General features: G+C 45.0%; 1 protein-coding gene and 1 long non-coding RNA gene across 4 annotated transcripts in view; both read left to right on the forward strand.

Annotated features, from left to right (window-relative positions):
- The first annotated feature begins 293 nt into the window (after window positions 1-293).
- Window positions 294-6,141, forward strand: LOC138061617 (uncharacterized). 3 transcript variants are annotated; one of them, XR_011135501.1, is made up of 5 exons: window positions 294-383; window positions 605-679; window positions 807-1,815; window positions 1,967-3,527; window positions 6,022-6,141. It is a non-coding gene; the product is annotated as an uncharacterized lncRNA (long non-coding RNA). The 3 variants fall into 3 exon arrangements; XR_011135500.1 differs by having other exon boundaries at window positions 310-679; XR_011135502.1 differs by having other exon boundaries at window positions 310-679; window positions 1,967-2,148.
- A 784-nt stretch (window positions 6,142-6,925) lies between these two features.
- CACNG4 (calcium voltage-gated channel auxiliary subunit gamma 4) overlaps window positions 6,926-17,737 on the forward strand; it is a 45,103-nt gene continuing 34,291 nt past the window's right edge. The window contains exon 1 of the mRNA XM_068913768.1: window positions 6,926-7,210. Within this exon, the coding sequence (XP_068769869.1) occupies window positions 6,988-7,210 (223 nt within the window). The 5' untranslated portion in view covers window positions 6,926-6,987. The remainder of the gene's footprint in view (window positions 7,211-17,737) is intronic.

The raw sequence follows: 17,737 nt of genomic DNA on the forward strand, positions 1-17,737 counted from the left end.
TATGACTCTGGGTATGACAGTGTGCTTCAGCTTCTCTTGCTCACAGTCTCTTTCCATCAGCATACACGAACCTTCCTTCTGTTCAACCCACTGTTTCAAGTTGATTCAAGTTTCTTCTGTGCTGAAGGCTATCAACAGTTTCATAGGCCTCCTCTGTTTCTGATGCTGCCAATCTGACAGCTGCGAATCTCCCAAGGAGGAAGAGGCGGCAGTATCAGAACACGTGTCTGTTTAGCCTTGTACTGAAATTAGCTAGAATAGCCAGATTTTAGAACTGAAAGCAGAAGTTGCTAGAAGAGTCAAAGCCTTTAGTCCTCATCTTAATGAGCTCATGAATTAAGGGCGTTTTTAAAGGTGTGCTCTTCTTCCTGTTGAAGAGAATGGTAAAACTTCCACGGGTGCTTTCCTTTGTTTTACCTGCTGTCTCTCCATTACTGGCTAGTCTGGCTGAAAAATGAATTGCATTGAATACAGAGAAGAGTAATGAAATGAGAAACCCTTGACTGACAGAGGTTCACAGCCTCTCAGTTTAGATGATTTCCATTCTGTGGAGTTCGGAGTATCACAGAAACACTTTGATTATCTGTTCGAATTCTCTCTCCAGCCTGAGACCCCATGAAAAACAGAGCTCTTCGGACCCACGTGTTACGGAGCGTGGGGCAGAGTGTGGTTTGACTTGGTAAGTCATGCTTACCTCTTCCACTTTCCTTTTCCTGTCCTTCAAAGAAAACTTTAATTCAGCTCTTTCAAGATTCTAAAAATTTCATTTATTCTTACCACTAGCCTTTTTTTCTGATTTCTCATAGCATGCAATTAACAAACGGTGAACATGTGGTGAAGATCATGCTTGGAAATGTGTGCTCAGCACCAGAGACTGCAGTTCCCGATACTACAGCAGGTCGATCTCAAAGGATTTCCTGGTCTGTTTTGCCGAAGTAAAAGAACTGGAGCACAGGGAAGCTCAGATAAGCCTTGTTCTTTCGGATGTTTGTTTGATTATTAACCTCTTAGAAACAATGGCTGGCTTTAATTTTACCTTCCAGATGCCTTTCTCAATAGACTGTTTATAAACTTTTCAAAGCGAGCTAGAGGAGTGTGCTCCCTAAAGACCGTGTCTCTGATGAATAATTGGCTGAAATTCTCATAAGAAAATCATTTCACTGGGCAACAAAATTCCTGCTCAAATGCTGTACTATCAGCTAAAAATTACTCAGCTGTCGATCTCGGGAAGTTACTTGAGGTAGATTAGGAGATAAATTTGGTGTAGAATGGTATCCTGATTGATTTAAATATTTAAGACTTACCCTAAAAACCTGTCTCTCTCAATCCCCCTTCTAACTGTTCCCTTCGAAGACATTCTTTTCAGGTGAAAACGCAATCTAAATGCAGCAAGCAATTTCCTTTTCGTTGGTCGGGAGTAATTCTCCCCCATCCTCTAGATGCAGCGGTGATGCACCGGTTTTAGAGACAATAAGCTCTCCGACAGATTGCCTCATTTTACACTTCATGTGACTTCAGTAAGCTTCGCTGTGCTGGTCTGCGCTGCGCTCTGCTACAGCACACTCTCCCTTAGGTCTGAGGAGAAGGAACATTTGTTTGAAAGGAGGTTTTTTTTTTTTATTTTTTTTCCAGGGCATTACAGACACTAATGTTTGCTTGTTTGTGGAGCGATTAGAAATTGGTTCTGTGGAATCCTGGCAGCGATCAGCAGGATGCGCGTCCGCACGTGCGTGCGCTAAGCCAGACCTTAGAAGTGTAATCAATCACGATGACATCCTACTTCCTATTTCATCTTTTCGCCTGTTTGAAGTTCATGTAGGTTTGTGCGGAGTATCTGTGTGCATATTTACTGTATAGTATAAATAGCCGGTTGCTGGGGTGGTTATAGGTGCATAAATATTGCTCAGAGCTGACTGAGAACGGGTGGAACGAGACAGCCTAAAGAGCAATTTCTTTCCATCCTCAGTGTACCATATCCCAGTGTATTCCCAAGGAAGAACGACCAGTCATTCGCATTTTCCTCTGGACACTGCCCTGAGGATGAACACAGCTCATTCCAGTAGTGCCTTGTCTGGACTAAACCTCGGTCAGCACATCTGTTTCTCCGTCGTGAAAAAGCTAATGAGTTTTTCACTGCACTTCAAGAAGGTCTGTTGCGCTAGAAACTTCCCGTAGAGTCTCATCAGGATACTGCGTCTCTAAGTCCTTTGAAATGTACTGCAAAAATTAAGGCTCCAGTCCTATTAACTCCTTGTTCTTTCTCCTGCTCCCTTTTTAATTCCTCTCCGAACATCTCATGAGCGAATCCCAGTCATAGTTTTAACTCATACTCCAGAAAGTCTTTAATGTGGCATTTAACACTGTAATGAATTTTCCAGGCGTTAGTACATGGACAAGAGGTAGGACTTGAGAGACGAAATAGCGTGACGGATAACAGGCACAGTGAACTTTAGATTTGCGAGATGTAGGCAATATTAGTTCATTCTGTAGCTGAATGTGATATTTAATATCTTACCAGGAAGGATGGGTATTTGAAGGATAAGCATTTGTAATTCACTTTGACATTTGACACGATCAAATGAATAACATGCCTTTTCTCCATTGTCAAAAAGATGACGACTTTCATAACTATAGGTATTGTGGGGAAAACATAGCCAATGCAGTGTAAAATATGCGAGTCATCTGTATATTTTTAGATAAATTGTGTATATTGTGTGTTCTTTTGTTGGCCCTATTCAAACACAGCATGTCTATCCTTTTTAATTTTCTGGTTTGCTGGGCAAGTCTCTAGCAGAGAGATTTTTCATTTTTTTTTGAAAAGAAAAATGTTTTCTTCAAATTATTTATAGAAAGACCAGGGCTGTCATCAAGTCTTTCTCATCATATCATTCTTGGATATCAATTTCTAGGCTCAGATGACAAACCATGGCAGCTACTTTTCCAATAGTAGCATCTGGCTTCTTGGCAGACTTGAAATGGAGTTATCTCTGAGCACATTTTATTTATTAGAAAGCAGTTGTGTTGCTTTGCTTCCCATGACTAAGCCAAGGAATATTTAATATATTGAAAGGAGTAATAGAATCGAGGCCAAACTGGTGCCACGAGATGGCAAGTGAATGGCAATGTTTTTCCTTTAAGATGACCATTTCTTCAGGACAATCTGAAACCATTCATGCTGACTTCTGGAGATTTCTTATGGGACAAAAGAAGAAATTCTGCCTTTTAACTCCTCAAACATAATTCAGCTTCACGTTTTTCCAGACTAAACTGCCGTGAAATCTCATGATGAAATCTGTCAAGCTTTCCAGGCTGGCAGAAGTGGACGCTCTGGGTCCTCTGAGACGAAAGACGCTACATCCTTACAATGTATGAAGAATAATAATACAAGGAATAGATGAGTTTGTGGGTCAGGCATCGTACTGGGCCTTGGAAGAAGCAAGTTCAGCCTTTGTTTTGCCACAGACTATCTCTATGAGCTTGGCAAGTCATTTGGACCCAGCTTCACAAAGGCCTCTTAACATAATTCAGTAGGTATCACACTAATTCTGAGCACATAAGAATAGAGTTTCACAAATAGCTTGCATATTTAAGTAGGAGCAATATTACTGATCTTTAAATATACTAAATATAACCAACACTACCATGTTCCTTATGCCTGTAAGGTTTAGTGCTTAGATCAGAGATCTTTGTACCTGTGAAGCGCTGCTGCTAAAATTTTAAGTTGAACTAAATCCCATCGTCGTTCTGTGTGAAGACGAGACCATCTGACACTGCATAAACGCTACGAAACATTTCTCTGGTTCTTCATATACTGTATAATCTGAATGAAATGATTAAGGATGATTTATTTCCTAGTATTAGCATCAAATTAGATAAGAAAGATATCAAGAGCCATAGGAGATGACAACAGTCAATTATACTGATGCACTTATAGCTTCAGGACATTCCTAGATGTTAAAACTCATTCTCACATCCGTAGAGCTAAAAGCTGAGAGAGGACAAGGGAGAATGAAATAGCTGTTTGAGGCTTTGATGCTGGTTAGACTGTGTCTACATCAAAAGCTCCATTTAATTGATTATTTTCATTCTGAGAAAGAACTTTCTTGAATTTTTCTTGAGCAATTTCTAACAGTTTCTTTTAGCAAACTTCCACTATTATTTTTCTAGAGGTTAGATTAAAAAGAAATGAATGCAATACCCTCTAAAACTAAATGCTGTGTCAATGCATTTGACACTTATCAACAGAAGCAGCAGTCCTAAATGGTAAAATCTTGCAGTTTTTATTATTCTTCTGCTGACGGTGGTGTCTCTTGGGCAAGACTTCGTTAGTGACAGCTCTCACTAAATTCAGTTGAATCCAAAGTTTTATCTCCAAAGTAACCATTACTCAGTTCAGAAATAAAACGATCAGGCACAGGATTACATTTAAAGCTTTGAATATCGACATCAAGGAATTGAAACAATTCTGTTTCAAGTTCCTGCTTCTTCAGTGTAAAAAAATATATATTTCTGGTTCTGGACGCCTGCCCTCGTGTTGCATAGTCTGGCACACTAAATTAGTGTGTAAAGATGCAGGGCGCTCTGCTCTGACTGTTGTGAGCTTCTGTAGCTGGGCAGAGCTTTGAACAATCAGATCTTAATTCTGATTGCGGATGTGGGATGCGACTGCAGTGCAAAACACCCTGCAAAGGCTGTTTTATTGCTAAATTCAATGACAATATTATAAGGCTGTATCATAAGCGAAGTCTGCGAATCAAAGGTTTCATAATGGGCAAGCTTACTACATAGAATGGGTCAGATATTTTGCACTTAAGAAAAGACTACATGCTATTTTGCTATTGAGGAGCATAAGCACTTTTGCCTTCCTTCCGCCACGAATGGAGATTATTCAGTGGTTGGATTTAATGAATTCAGAATCCTTAGAAAATCACTAGAGCCAGACATCAATGTAAAATACTCCACCAGCTTTCAGTAGTGGAATATAATATTAGCTCTCCCACAATCTACTTCATGCATTTCAAAAGAACAGAGAACATTTTTAAACCAAAAAAGATAGCTTGGGCAGAAAATGATTGTCTGCCTTGGATGAATCTCTGTAACCCTTTGTGAGTCTGAATTATTCCTCCCAGGCCAGTAGAAACAGTGGTTTTCTTTGCAAGAACCCAGGGGGGTGGAGGTGGGGGGGAGGAGTAAGACTCTCCTACCAAACGTGGGAACGTGGATGTGGGATTTTAGCAGCGAACCCTGCTAATGTACCTTCTGTGGTCTCGCGCAATAGGGCTAAGCCTCTACGGGAGAGGCGCCACTGGGCTTCTCCTCGCTCCCAGGCCGTGGGGAGCGGCGGTGCCCTGCAGCGGCTGTGCTCCCGCGCGGCTGCAGGAGACGCCTGCAGAAACCCACCAGCCTCATCTCACCTCCTGCCTTCTCTTGTTGCGCGTCCGGACTGGGAGCGCGTGGGGAGGGTATTCCCGTGCCGTGCAGGAAGGCTGCCCGGGCTGCCGCTCGCCGAACACGTAGCCTGGCGCTTGCTGCAGAACGCTGGCCCGCAAGCAGCTCTCCTAGGCAATACAGTACTGCAAATAAATAACATTAATGAAGACTCCATAGGTTTAAAAATCTATAGAAATGGCTCCTCTCCTGCTGCTTCAGTATCTCATTTTCCCACTCTGTCCAAATCCCCAAAGCACAGGGGTACAAACATATATTTTAAGTGAGAAGTTTTGTTGAACCTCATTAAACTTAAATGCTCAATTCAGTTTTTCTGAATGAGGCTTCACTCTGCTTTAGAGTTTACCTGGCTTCATTCTTCCGTCCCTAATGGAGACATTAATTTAGAGAGTGATTTTGCAAGGGCGCTGTTAGACCTATAAACTAGAGCGGAAAAGTAAAGCATAATTTAAACACTTTGGAATTCTTCTGTGTTTACAGGCTTCATGCCCGAGCACCTCGCAGAAGTCAAGGTTTTTGTGAAACAAAGATGAGCTTTTAATTTGCATTTGTGTTTTTTGCTCTCCTTGTTAGAAAAAGGTCCAGCAACTGAAACACGCGCCTGCGCTGGTATGCCGAACAAGGGAGTCCGCGAAGCACCGGCAGTCGTCCCCGCGCTGCACGGGAAGCAGGCTGCACTTCTCGAGGTTTGTAGCTCTTGTCCTCCCACTCCCGAACTCATACGCACAGCCGTGGTGCGCTGCCACGTTCGCTCCGCACGCATGCATTAGCCGATCAGCAAGGCTTCCCATTCATCTCACTCGTCACTGGGATGAGCTGGAGGCAGGAGCGACTTGTCAGCTGGCGGTGATGAGCAGAGTCAGGGCTGGAAGGAAGGACGGACAGCACGGGAAACATTTAGAGGCTTCTCTCATTGGTTTTCCATAAGAAAATATTTTCAGGAGCTGGTTCCTCTCCATCCTTCCCCAAAGGAAAGAAAACCAGCAGCCCAAGTACTGGACGGGGAGGGCCTGGTGGGGACACCCCGCTCCCCCGCCGCCTGCTGACCCGCGCAGCAAGGTCGCAGGAGGAAACGCTGGCCAAACCTCTGCACGTCCCCCCCGGACACGCTCCCCCCGGGATGGCGGCGCCCCCCCTCTTTTTTTTTTTCCCCCCCCTCCCCAATCCCCCGTTTGTTTGGTTTTTTTTTTTTTTTTTTGGGGGGGGGGTGGTGTGCACCGCTGCTACAGCGCGCACGGCCGCGCTCCACCTCCCCGCTGCGCCCCGGAGCTTTTGCGAATAAACTGGGCACAAGCTCGCCGAGCCGGAGCCCGCGGGGGGGGCGCGAACAGGTGGCTGCGCGGGGGCTGCGCGGGGGCGGGGCCGGGCGGGGCGGAGCCCGGCCCCGCGGCGGCGGTAGCGGCAGCGGCGGGCGCCCCCCCCCCCCCCGCCTCCGCCCCCCGCCCCGTGACTCGGCTCCCTCCCGCGGGCGGCGGCGGCGGCTGCCGGGCGGTGTCGTTGCGGCCCCCGCGCACCGGCGCGGGGGGACTATGAAGCACCATGGTGTGGTGTGACCGTGGCGTCCAGATGCTGCTGACCACGGTGGGCGCCTTCGCCGCCTTCAGCCTCATGGCCATCGCCATCGGCACCGACTACTGGCTCTACTCCAGCGCTCACATCTGCAACGGCACCAACATCACGGCCGACGAAGCGCAGGGGCCGCCGCGACGGGCGCGGGGCGACCTCACGCACTCGGGGCTCTGGCGGATCTGCTGCCTCGAAGGTACCGCGGCGGCGCCGGGGGAAGTAACTTGGCCGGGCCGGGTCGGACCGAGCCGAGCCGGGCAGAGCAGAGCCCGCCCAGCCGGCGCCCCGGCTCCGGCGCGGCCGAGGAGGAGGAGGATGGTGTTGCCGTGGCAACCGGCATCTCCGGGATTGCTATGGGAACCGGACCGCGGGCTGCCGAGCCCGGCCCGGGGCCCAGGTGTGCGGCCCCGTGGCCGAGGCTGGGGGTTGGAGGGGGAGGTTTTGGGTAGGTGGGGGGACACCCCGAGTTTCTCCGCCGTCTCCCCTCGCGGCGGCGAGCGGGGCTGGAGAGGCTGCCGGCGGTGAAGCGCTGCGGGGCGGTGGGCTCGGGGTGGCTTCACGCGGAGCCTGGGGCTGCGAGCGGTGCTAAGGGGCGCGGGGGTTCGGCCGCTCAGCGGGCGGCAGGGCACCTCGCCGAGCGTGCGGGTCGCCCCGCGAGCGGAGTTGTGGGGAAGGTGCGGGTGACACCCGCCAACAGGGGTGTTTGGAGGTTTGGGCACGGCAGGTCGGAAAGCCCCGAACGGTGACAGCATCTGCAAGCCCAGGCCGAGCCGGTGGCGGGGTCCCGAAACCACCCCCTGCTCCGCCGCCGCCGGCCCCGGCTGTGCAGATGCTCCGTGCGGCTTCGGTGGTGCTGGAGAAAAGGAAGAGCTCAGGGGAAAGCCTTTTGCGGAGCTGCTTTTCAGGGTATGCTGGAGCCTTCCCCCCCCTCCCCATTGATGCACTTGGCGTATGAGCCTCAGTGCACCTAATGCCATCAGCCCAACTCCGCACGCATGAACTTTGCAAACCTGGTTTCCTGGATTAGATGCTAACTGACAGACAGCTCAGCCCGGGCGAGTCTGGCTGTAGTTCGGAGACGAGCGTTTATACGCCGAGTTATTTTTTCCCCCCCTTCAGAAAAGGCTGTGGTATCCTAGAAGCACCTCGTCCTCGCATCAAATCTTGTCCTCTTCCTAACAATTTAAGGCTGCAGTGTAACAATCTTCCTTTTCTTAAAAGGCCAGATTTGCAACCAAGGAACGCTATGTATGCGTAGAATGGCTGTAGGACAAGAAAACGGTTTTAGGCAGAGAGAAAGGACTACTGAAATGTGAAGGTTTTCCTGGCAATAATAATGCTTAGCTTTATAACTCCTAAAAGAAGCCGAACTCTTGGCATGGGCTTTTTATGGCACCTGGAAAATGTGGGTTGATTCCTGACAGCTGCTGAGTTTCCTGAGAGATGCTGAGCATCCACCACCTGGACCAAACCTTGTGGTCCTTGCTAAGCTTGTACTAGTGTCTTCAGGATCTGTTTTCGATGTTTTGTTTGCATCTTCCAGGAGTTGCTGAGTGTGCATGCTCTGCTAGACTAGGCCTGTCGTATCTAGGAGAAATCCCTGAGTTTCATTAAGTGAGGATTTTGGTGTGGTCTTCCAGGAATTTCATGCAATGCAGCTTTAACTAAAACTGGTGGAATTTTCCCCTGGATTTCAACTGGGTTTAGGTCAGAACTATTTAAAAAAAAAAAAAAAAAAAAAAAAAGAAGACATCAGTGGAGTCATGAGAAATGGGCAAGTATTGCAGACAGCGCCCAGTAAATCTCGCTAGTATCTATTCCCATTGCTTGCAGTGTGGTAGCGCCTGTGCCGTTTGGAGTACGTTTTATGGGCCGGGGTATTTGTGCAGAAATTGCACACAGCAGTTGTGTGCGGGTGGAACTTGAGCCCTCGTCGGTTCGGGAACGAAAAGCTTTCCGAGAGACCCGTCTAACCAGCCGCAACTGAGCTATTCTCCTCAACGTTCAAATGCTCATAATCAAAGTGAAAAATTTTGAAGTTTTTTTTGTCAAATGTATGCTAAGAACGAGTGGTTTGAGAAAACTGTCCTCTGCTCAGAGATATGAGGAAAACGAGACTACGTTCTTTCCCAGATTTTCAGTATGCTCTGTCTTTAGTATTTTCACATATCTATATATTTTATTTTATAATGTTTTAAACCATATCACGGGACTCTGATTTCAATCGAAAGGTGGCTTTGTTTTATCAAATAATGAAATCATTTCTAGAAGGAAATGTAAAAAAACAAAGCCTCGTTTGTGTCCGAATGTCAGTCATCCTGAATGGATGGTTCTTTTAATGAAATCACGACATAATACTTGCCACTCTGATGAGATATACAGCCAGAAAATAATTTCACTTACAAATTTTTATATACAGTTTAAATAGTCTGGCTTGAAACCTATTTTTAGAACTCTTTTTTCTGTTTTGGAATAACAATTATAAAAGCCTACTTAATTTATTGTTATAGTCTTAAGCACCATTTCACTCTTATCTCAAAACAGACAGATCTAAGAGGCAAACGTGCAAAAGCTGGAAATTTCTTGAACAGCCTCTTAACTTGCTATTGGCATGAATAAAGCATCACACTGAGTACATTTCAGGTCAGCTGAAATTTTTCATTAAAATGTTTCTAAGCTATAATCATAAAAAATCGATATTCTTGATTTTGAAATGCCACCTATTCACTATGCCCAAACTTCAAAATTTCAACCAAATTTGCTGAAACAGAATGGAAAAGGGTAGCTTTCTGGCTGAATTATTAGGCGTTCCTCAGCGCTTTCCTGGTTTTCTTCTTGGAGGTAACGCTTTAAGACAAATTAGCATTGTAATGATAACTGAAGTGATACAGTTTAAGGATCCAGCATATTCTCTTTGTTTGGAGCTGCAGCGATCTTGAGGATGAAATCATGTTTCAGTACTACTAGTCAATATTACTATGGAGCTTATTCACTCAAGAAGCAGCATTAATGACACATTAGTCAAACACTTGCCTGCATAATCTCAGTTTTGTTCTTTTACTGTGTTTGTCAAAGGTGGAGGTAGGAGGCTCCTTGGGTCTTAGATGATTTTAAACATTAGCACTTTCTGCTCGAATTTAAAGCTTACATCTATGGCAATTGCCTTGGGTAGCAAAATAAGCCTCAGTGTGAATGTGCATGTGCCAGAGGTAGCTGCTATTCGACTGTGCCTCTGCGCGGAGCTTGGCGAGGTGGCCCAGAGGCTCTCTGGCGATGGTTTCTGGGGGCCGCAGCAGATCTACGGTGGCTGCAGTTTCGACAGCTCAAGTCAAACTACCATGAGGCTCGTCAGAAGTCTCTCGTGAAGTCCCAGCGCTGCAGCGTGCCGCTGTCCCAGCCGCGCTTGACATCTGCCCCTCCGCCCCGTGCGAGCCAGATTAATAAGAAGAGCAAGTCGGCCCCGTTTCAAGTGACAGCTGTGACGGCCTGCGTCCGCAGTGATGTCCTGTGGTCATTGTCGCTCGCTGTGGATCAGTGTCAAGAGGCTGAAGAAGAGAGTCTTGCAAACACTGCAAAGAGTAACGCTGTCTCTTACGAATAGTCCCTCAGTGGTCAAACGAACCTGACAAAGACAGATTAAGCCACTATAACTTTTTAGCAGCTCCTATTCCTATGGTAAGCGTCCAGCAACGTAAATAGTAAATGTCCAGCTATGTAGGCCTTAGAGTCCTGCTACTATTAAACACATGTACCAAATATTTATCTTTTTTTAAAAAAAAAAAAAAAGAGTAATTTTAAAAACACCACTTTAGCCACTGAAACTGCTTCTTCTTCAGGAACAATCACGCTGAAGTTAATAGCACTGTTCACAACAGAGAGCCCTGCAGGCCCTGCGACATCAATATGAGATCAAGTAATGTAATTTAAATTTGTTCAAAGAGTATTTCATTAAACACTTCAGCCTATGAATCCCTTTGACCCTATTGTGTCTGCTGCTTTCAATATTTCCAGTTTGTCGTTCACTTCCCAAGTGGTGCGATGACTGGTTATTTAATTCACGTGGAACCATTTGTCCTTCCTGACTGGGTAACTGAAACATTTGTCATCAGGAGGAAGGGCTGAACCAATCATTTATGACACAAAAACTTGCAACACTGCACCTTTGCGCTGTTACTTGCAAATCTTCTGGCTTGGATGAACGCGCACAAGCGTGGATATTGCAGCAAGCGCACGCGCTGCTTCCGTGCGTACGCTTGAAAACAAAGAAAAATGCTTATACAAATGTTTGAGGCAAGCAAATAAAGGCAGGCGGCCATCCATCAGTACTGCAAATTCGTGGTTCATCCAGAAAGAATGAGTGTTCTTTAGTATTCTTGAAGCGCCGTTATGAAGTCCTAGCACCACCACTGCGGTAATGAACTCGATACAATACAGGCTTTGTTTTCAGATGCTGTTGCCAAATTTGTGTATGCCTAACAGCAAATGTTATTTCACTTTAACATCGGGCATGGTCTGCCTTGGAGATTACAGTCACCCGCCCAAGGAGGGAGATTAAAAGACGAGGCAGTGGGTCATCTCAGCCTTTCCAGGCACGCGAGCCTGCGTCCGCGCTGCAGACGAGGCGGCCGCACGCGGAGAATGCACAAACAAGCGCCGCTGTTGTGAAAACCTCGTCCTCTGCATGCCGTAATCTGTTTCTGGGATAATATATCTATATCTCGTATGTGTGTCGTAGGCCCTGAAGGGTGAACAAGTCTGTCAGATCAAATTCAAAGACGTTCGAGAAAGCCTTTTCGGAGATTCAGCCCGCGCTGGTGCTGCCTTTCTTCCCGCACGTTCTCGCCCCTTTCCGTTTCCTGTGTCGAACGCGTGCTCGCGCTCTACTGATCGTTGCTAAATGCGATTCTCGTAGCTCAAAAGTCGGCTTTGTGACGGCGTTTGAAGCGGTGGGGTTTTGTCCGAAATTGGTGGCGTGATTTTTTGACGGCCTTTTCAGGTTTCTTTTTCTCTCTGAAGCGTTCTGTTTGCCAGACAGAGGCTCTGCGTTTGGAGTAACCTGCAGGGAAGCAAAGTTCAGGCTCTTCGACGTTATTACCGTCGTGTAGCATATTTTAAAACACCGAGAAATTTTGTGCTGGACGAGCTGCCAGCATAGGGTGGGCTAAGGGCTAGATCTACGCTCTTCTGAACAAAGCATGGCTCTCGCAAATGCACCTCTGTGACCGTTCGTAACAGAGGCTCCGAAACGACTCTATTGATTGAACAAAACATCCATTCTTCCTGTGATGTTGTATGAAACATGGATCTGAAGCTAATTGACTGAATATATGTTGCTTTAATGAATTAATTTGCTCTCTTGAACTTGATCTACTATATAGCCGGTAGGGAGCTATCAGGCTGCACACGCTGTTTTTCTCTCTCCGTGGCTTTCAGCACGTCAGACATCCCAGCGCAAAACTTGGAACCCAGAGATGTTTGCTGCGTTACTGATACTCCCTGAAGGCTATAAACCAGTGAAAGCGTGTTTGTAATCCAGCTGTAAAGCTTTTTCATCTGTGCAGGATACAATGTGGATAATGCTCATTTTACCTAAGTGTTTAGAAACGTCACGTGGAAGGAGTCGCGGGTGCAGTGGGTTATACCAATGGGATAGCTGCGGCCGTGCTGCGCTGTAGTAACTTTTTATTCGGTGTATAATCCCGCGGCGTATTGCGGATGGTTGGCAGATGGCGTTTGTGGTACTCTGCATCAAAGCCGTAGCAAGTCATTGGGGGGTCCTGAGTGGTCTTTGTAAAGTAACGTAGTCCTTGGGCTGCCTCTTCCCAGTCTAACCGACCCCTCTGCTGCACCTCTTATTCCCTTCTTGAGATACTGGCAGGAGCTGGTAGCTGTTGCACCTCTTCAGGGCTGGCCCTGCCTTCTCACCCCTCCTAAGCGTAAACTGGTCAAGCAGGCAAATGTGACGCTGTATTTTTGTTAGTGTTTCAGCACAGTAGTCATTTCTCACCTTCTCTCTGTTAGTCTGTGCTAGCTCCGCTCAGGTCGCGCTGTCGAACCTGTAACTTTGGGCAGAGTCTTGCCAGGTGCAGAGCACGTGAGCCACCTTAAAAGGCTGGAGGAGAGGGAGTGCATGTGTTTGACATCTTCCGTCCGTAGCCATGTATACCTTTACAGAAACAGAACGATGAAAGGGGGAAAAAATAGGTGAGGCCGGTGTGTTTATGTCCTTTTTTACTTCTTTTGACCCAGCAGAAGTACTTGCGTGGTAAGCGTAGCGTGAAGCGTGGTGTTAATACCCCTAAGCACACAGATATTTGGCAGGAGTCTGTGTGGTTTGGTGTGTCAAGGAGCGGAGCAGTAACTTCTACATCCCATGGTGGAAATGGAAATGGAGACGGACAAGGAGGATGGGCTTGTAGGTCTGGGCTTTGCTAGACTTCCTGCGTGATGTTGGGCAAGTTGCTTTATCTTTGTGTCCCCGAATAGCAGGGATAACTGTGCTTCCTTCCCATCCGCTTTCCTCTGTAGAAATAATAAAAGGGAAAAGATGATGTGGAGAGATCGGGACGCAGCAGTAGGACTGCCCAGCTCAGTGAACTTGTATGAACGCTAGTTTAACTGGTTTTGAAACATTTTGCCTGCCACTTATGTTTTATACATACACAATTTTGTATTTAAGCATGTCTTCCTTGAGGGACAGGATTAAGTCTGATTCTCCACCTACATAAATTTAAACTGCTTTCTAGGAAGTCAGTGGAATTATGCCAATATGAAGCCAATGTAAGTGAAGGGATCATAGATCTGTCCCTTCAATTGGACATTTTCCTGCTAGTCCTTCTTTTCTGAGCCAAGAATCATCTCATGACGTAAATCATACTTTCTAACGTTTTTTGTCACACTGAAAAAATGGTTCTGCTTCAAAATATTGCTTTGTGGTTATCTTCATTTTAGATTTCTGTTTACTGATGGTTATTATATTGCAGTCTTATGGTTCAACATCCAAATTCTTGCCAACAGATGGCAAAGCAGGATGCAAAGGAGAAGTAAAATAAACAGGATAAATGCACAACTGCCCGTATGTCTGCGAGAGGGATACACATTTATGGCTTCAGAACAAAAGGATGTTTTTAGTAGATAGCTCTAGTGCCATGCAGGCCTTCTCTCTATTTTCTACCTTGCACTAAAGTGTCTGAGTTCTTTGCTGTATTTTGATCAGTTAAATTACAGTGCATTTTGTCTTCTCTCTTCTCTTTCCAGATAGTTACTCCTTTTATTTGTTCGTCTCCATTTCCAAAGTACATCTATTTATTTTAGGGTGGAAAATGGCTCTTCCCTAGGCTTTGGTTTATATTTTGTCTTTCAGAATGGTATTCTGCATGTGTAAATGCATATTTTTGCCATGTATTGGGGGGGGGGGGACACCACAAAAGAGATGCTGGGGACCAGAGCAAAATTTGAGACGGTGACTTTTTCTATCTTGGGATTTATTATAATATTAATGACATGTGGCCTCTCTAATCTCTCGAAATAGCAAGCCTCAGGGCAAACTGCCTGCAGGATGGATGGCGTAGCTAGGCAGACTTTAGCTCCATCTCCCTTCACATCTGGGGGCCTTCTTGCCAGTTGTTGCATGCTGTGGGTCAAATTCAGTCAAATCATTGAAGCTGTTCTTGATTTAGCCTGGCAGATAGTCCAGCCCTTCTTTCTCTTCCCTCTCGTGGTGTATTGTAGCCTGAACATCTTTGTTCTCATTCCCTTTTCCTTCCCCCTGAAACGTTATAACTTCCCTTCTGTTAAAAAGGTACCTTCTACATTAGCTTTTCAACAGTTGTGCAAGAGTCTTTCTTTAGAAAACTGGTAGATACCGCCCCAGGTAGAAACCCAGGGTTTTTTATTTCTCCTCTTAAGTCTCAAGCATCTCTGTGCCCTCCTGCCAGCCAAAAACAGGTAATCATACACGTGTCCAAAGATACAGGATTTGGGCTCTCTTTTCTCTGCCTGTTTTACTTTGTTTCCCATGTGTTTATCTGAGTTCCTGTTTACTTTGTAAAGAGTACTGTAAATTCTTCTTCAGCAGAAATGAGTCACTTTTTGTCAAACTTCATATACACAGGGACAATAGATTTAAACATTCTGTCATAATAGGGAGAGGTGGACAAAAGAGAAGTGCTACAAGCAATTATAGTATTTCCTGTGCAGATTGCCAAGCCCTGATACAAATTAACCTCTTTCATTGTTCTTTTTCAAGCATTCCTCCTTTTAATTGCTGTTTTGGAATTGTGCCATTTAGTTATGCCCTTTGAAAGCATCTCACTTAGCCAATCCCATTAGCTTGATAATGCCAAATATTTCAGAGAGATTCAGAAGCGACAAGCATCTCCCGTTCACCAGGGAGAGGAGTTCAGCTCAGTGAGGAGTTACTATCCTCATTTACATTCCAACTTTTTTTCAGATTTAGTTAATAACTGTTTTTAAGTCACTGCCAATTTTCTACCAGAGGTCTCAGATCCGTTTTCTCTCATTTATACATTTTAAATAATACAATTTGGTATAGAATATGGATGATTGAACATTTTCTCTTGTCCACAAATACAGTATTCAATAGCGTTGGGGTTGTTGCTGTGTCTTATTTGCTTCCCAGAGGCATAGTTTATGTATTGTTGCTGTAAGGCATTAAATAGAAACCATGACATGTCACAATTATAACTTGAAATAGGATATTGCCAGAGGTACGTTGCCTAAATGTAATCAAATCTAAAATACAAATTATTTTATATACCTATCTTACAACTGCATATATCTCTCTTACAGCTCACTGAATATCAGTGATTGCTATTATCAACACACTGTGGATGATTCTTTATAAGAATCGCCATGATATTTTTTTTTTAAAGCTCAGCTCCCTGCATTCAGATATCCACAGGCTAATGAAACAGCAAACTCGTCGAGGCTGAAAGACCTTGTGATTGTTTAGACTGGGTTTTCAAAGGTAGCCAGACATGAAGGTTAGTAACATTCCCTTGTACATCATTTGCTAATGGCAATAGTGCGCTTTAATCATCTTTGCCCGGTAGATTGTCTAGTCTCAGGTGAACCATAGCAATGTTCTTTTACATACTTACATACTTTTTTAATGTAAAATTGGCTAAAGTTGGTTTCCTTGCATGTTAGTTTGTCTTTAGCAAACTGATGAAACAGAAATTTGCACTATGTGGCATCACATTTATACACATAACTCATGAACAGGGTTGAAACTCTGTAAGTAGCATAAAATATTGCCTAAAATAATTGTTATTGTCTGGGTATGCCTTTCCTGATGGAGAACAGGAAACACTGTCTGTGGGTTATTTGTTGGCAATGGCAAAATCCCAAAACTTCAGAAATTTGGTTTCTATTGCGTGTTGTAGAGGGAGAGTGCTCTTGTGGTCCTAGACTCTTCTGTTTCCTCCCAAACTTAAAACTCCCCTGCTCCCATCTTGCCAACCTGACATCCATCCATTCAGCTTACAACCGTTTGTTCTGTACAGTTAGAGCCTAACAACAATATAAAGATTGAAATTGGGTTTTATTATGAGAACTGCTGGAAAATGTCAGTATCAAGCAGAGCTACCCTGGATATGATAAAACAGCTCAGGGATCTAAGTAACAGTTTGGAAATGTCTCCATAAAAACTATGGTTTCTAATCCTACCCTGTTAGGTGCTTAACTTCTTCTTGCAGACAGGCAGCAGAGCGCGAGTTGTTTGCCGTTGCAGGGATTTGGGGTATGTGAATGTGCTCTTCGCAGAGAGACACCCAAGCTCACACCTCCAACCGCCTGGTGGGACGCAAGCAGTCCCCATCCAAACGCCACTCTACGTATATGCACCCAGCTAATAAAACCTGGCAAGAGGCTGAGTGTATTGGCCTTGATCTTAGTGCTGCTTGGATGTGACCACATCCAAGTGGTCCAAGTGTGCTGGATTTGGATCAGAGCTGGCGCGCATCCGCCTTGCTCTGTGTGCTGCTAAAAGACATTTATGCTTGTCAACAAAAGATCCTTTGAGATGATGGGTAATCTTTTCAAAGAGTGTAGCTTGTGAACTCTAAATGTATTCCCAGAAATGGTTTGTGTCTTTGAAGCTTGCGTTGCATTGGGAGCCAATAGAATTTGGTTTTCTAAGTTACTTAGGTGTTTCCAAAATATTCATCTGAGACTATGCCTCTGACTGCTAACCATGAGATTAAACATCCTGTGGTTCTTCTCAGCAGACTGAAGGTTTTCTGCAGTGACTGGTGAGCATTTCTCCTTTGCTGTGCACATTTTGCTATATTGTTGTCCTTGGCTTTAGCACTGGCAAATGCAGACAGTTTTGGACATGCTTTGAGACCCTTAAGGATGCAAGCTCTGAAATAAGTGTGTAGTAGTAGTAAAGAGTAATACAAGGTGCTGCATGCAGAGCATCACTTCTAATTATAGCCAGTCAAACGATTCATTTGCAATGTCCCACTATGATAGTACTTATTAAAATACAATCTACTTTGTAGTTTGATAACAAATTAAGAGGAAAAAAAAATAGCTACGCCATTCCATTCAATGGTTTTGAAGGACATTACCCTCAAAGCTTGTTTTCTAGGGATAGTTGATATTTTTATTTGTAATCTTCTGACTTTAATGACTTTTTGTGTCTCTTAGTAGCCAATTCCCAGTTATCTTTTCCTCATTTTATTTAAATTTTTGTGTA

The sequence above is a fragment of the Struthio camelus genome, chromosome 19, assembly GCF_040807025.1.
Source record: "Struthio camelus isolate bStrCam1 chromosome 19, bStrCam1.hap1, whole genome shotgun sequence".
In the NCBI taxonomy this organism is placed as follows: domain Eukaryota; kingdom Metazoa; phylum Chordata; class Aves; order Struthioniformes; family Struthionidae; genus Struthio; species Struthio camelus.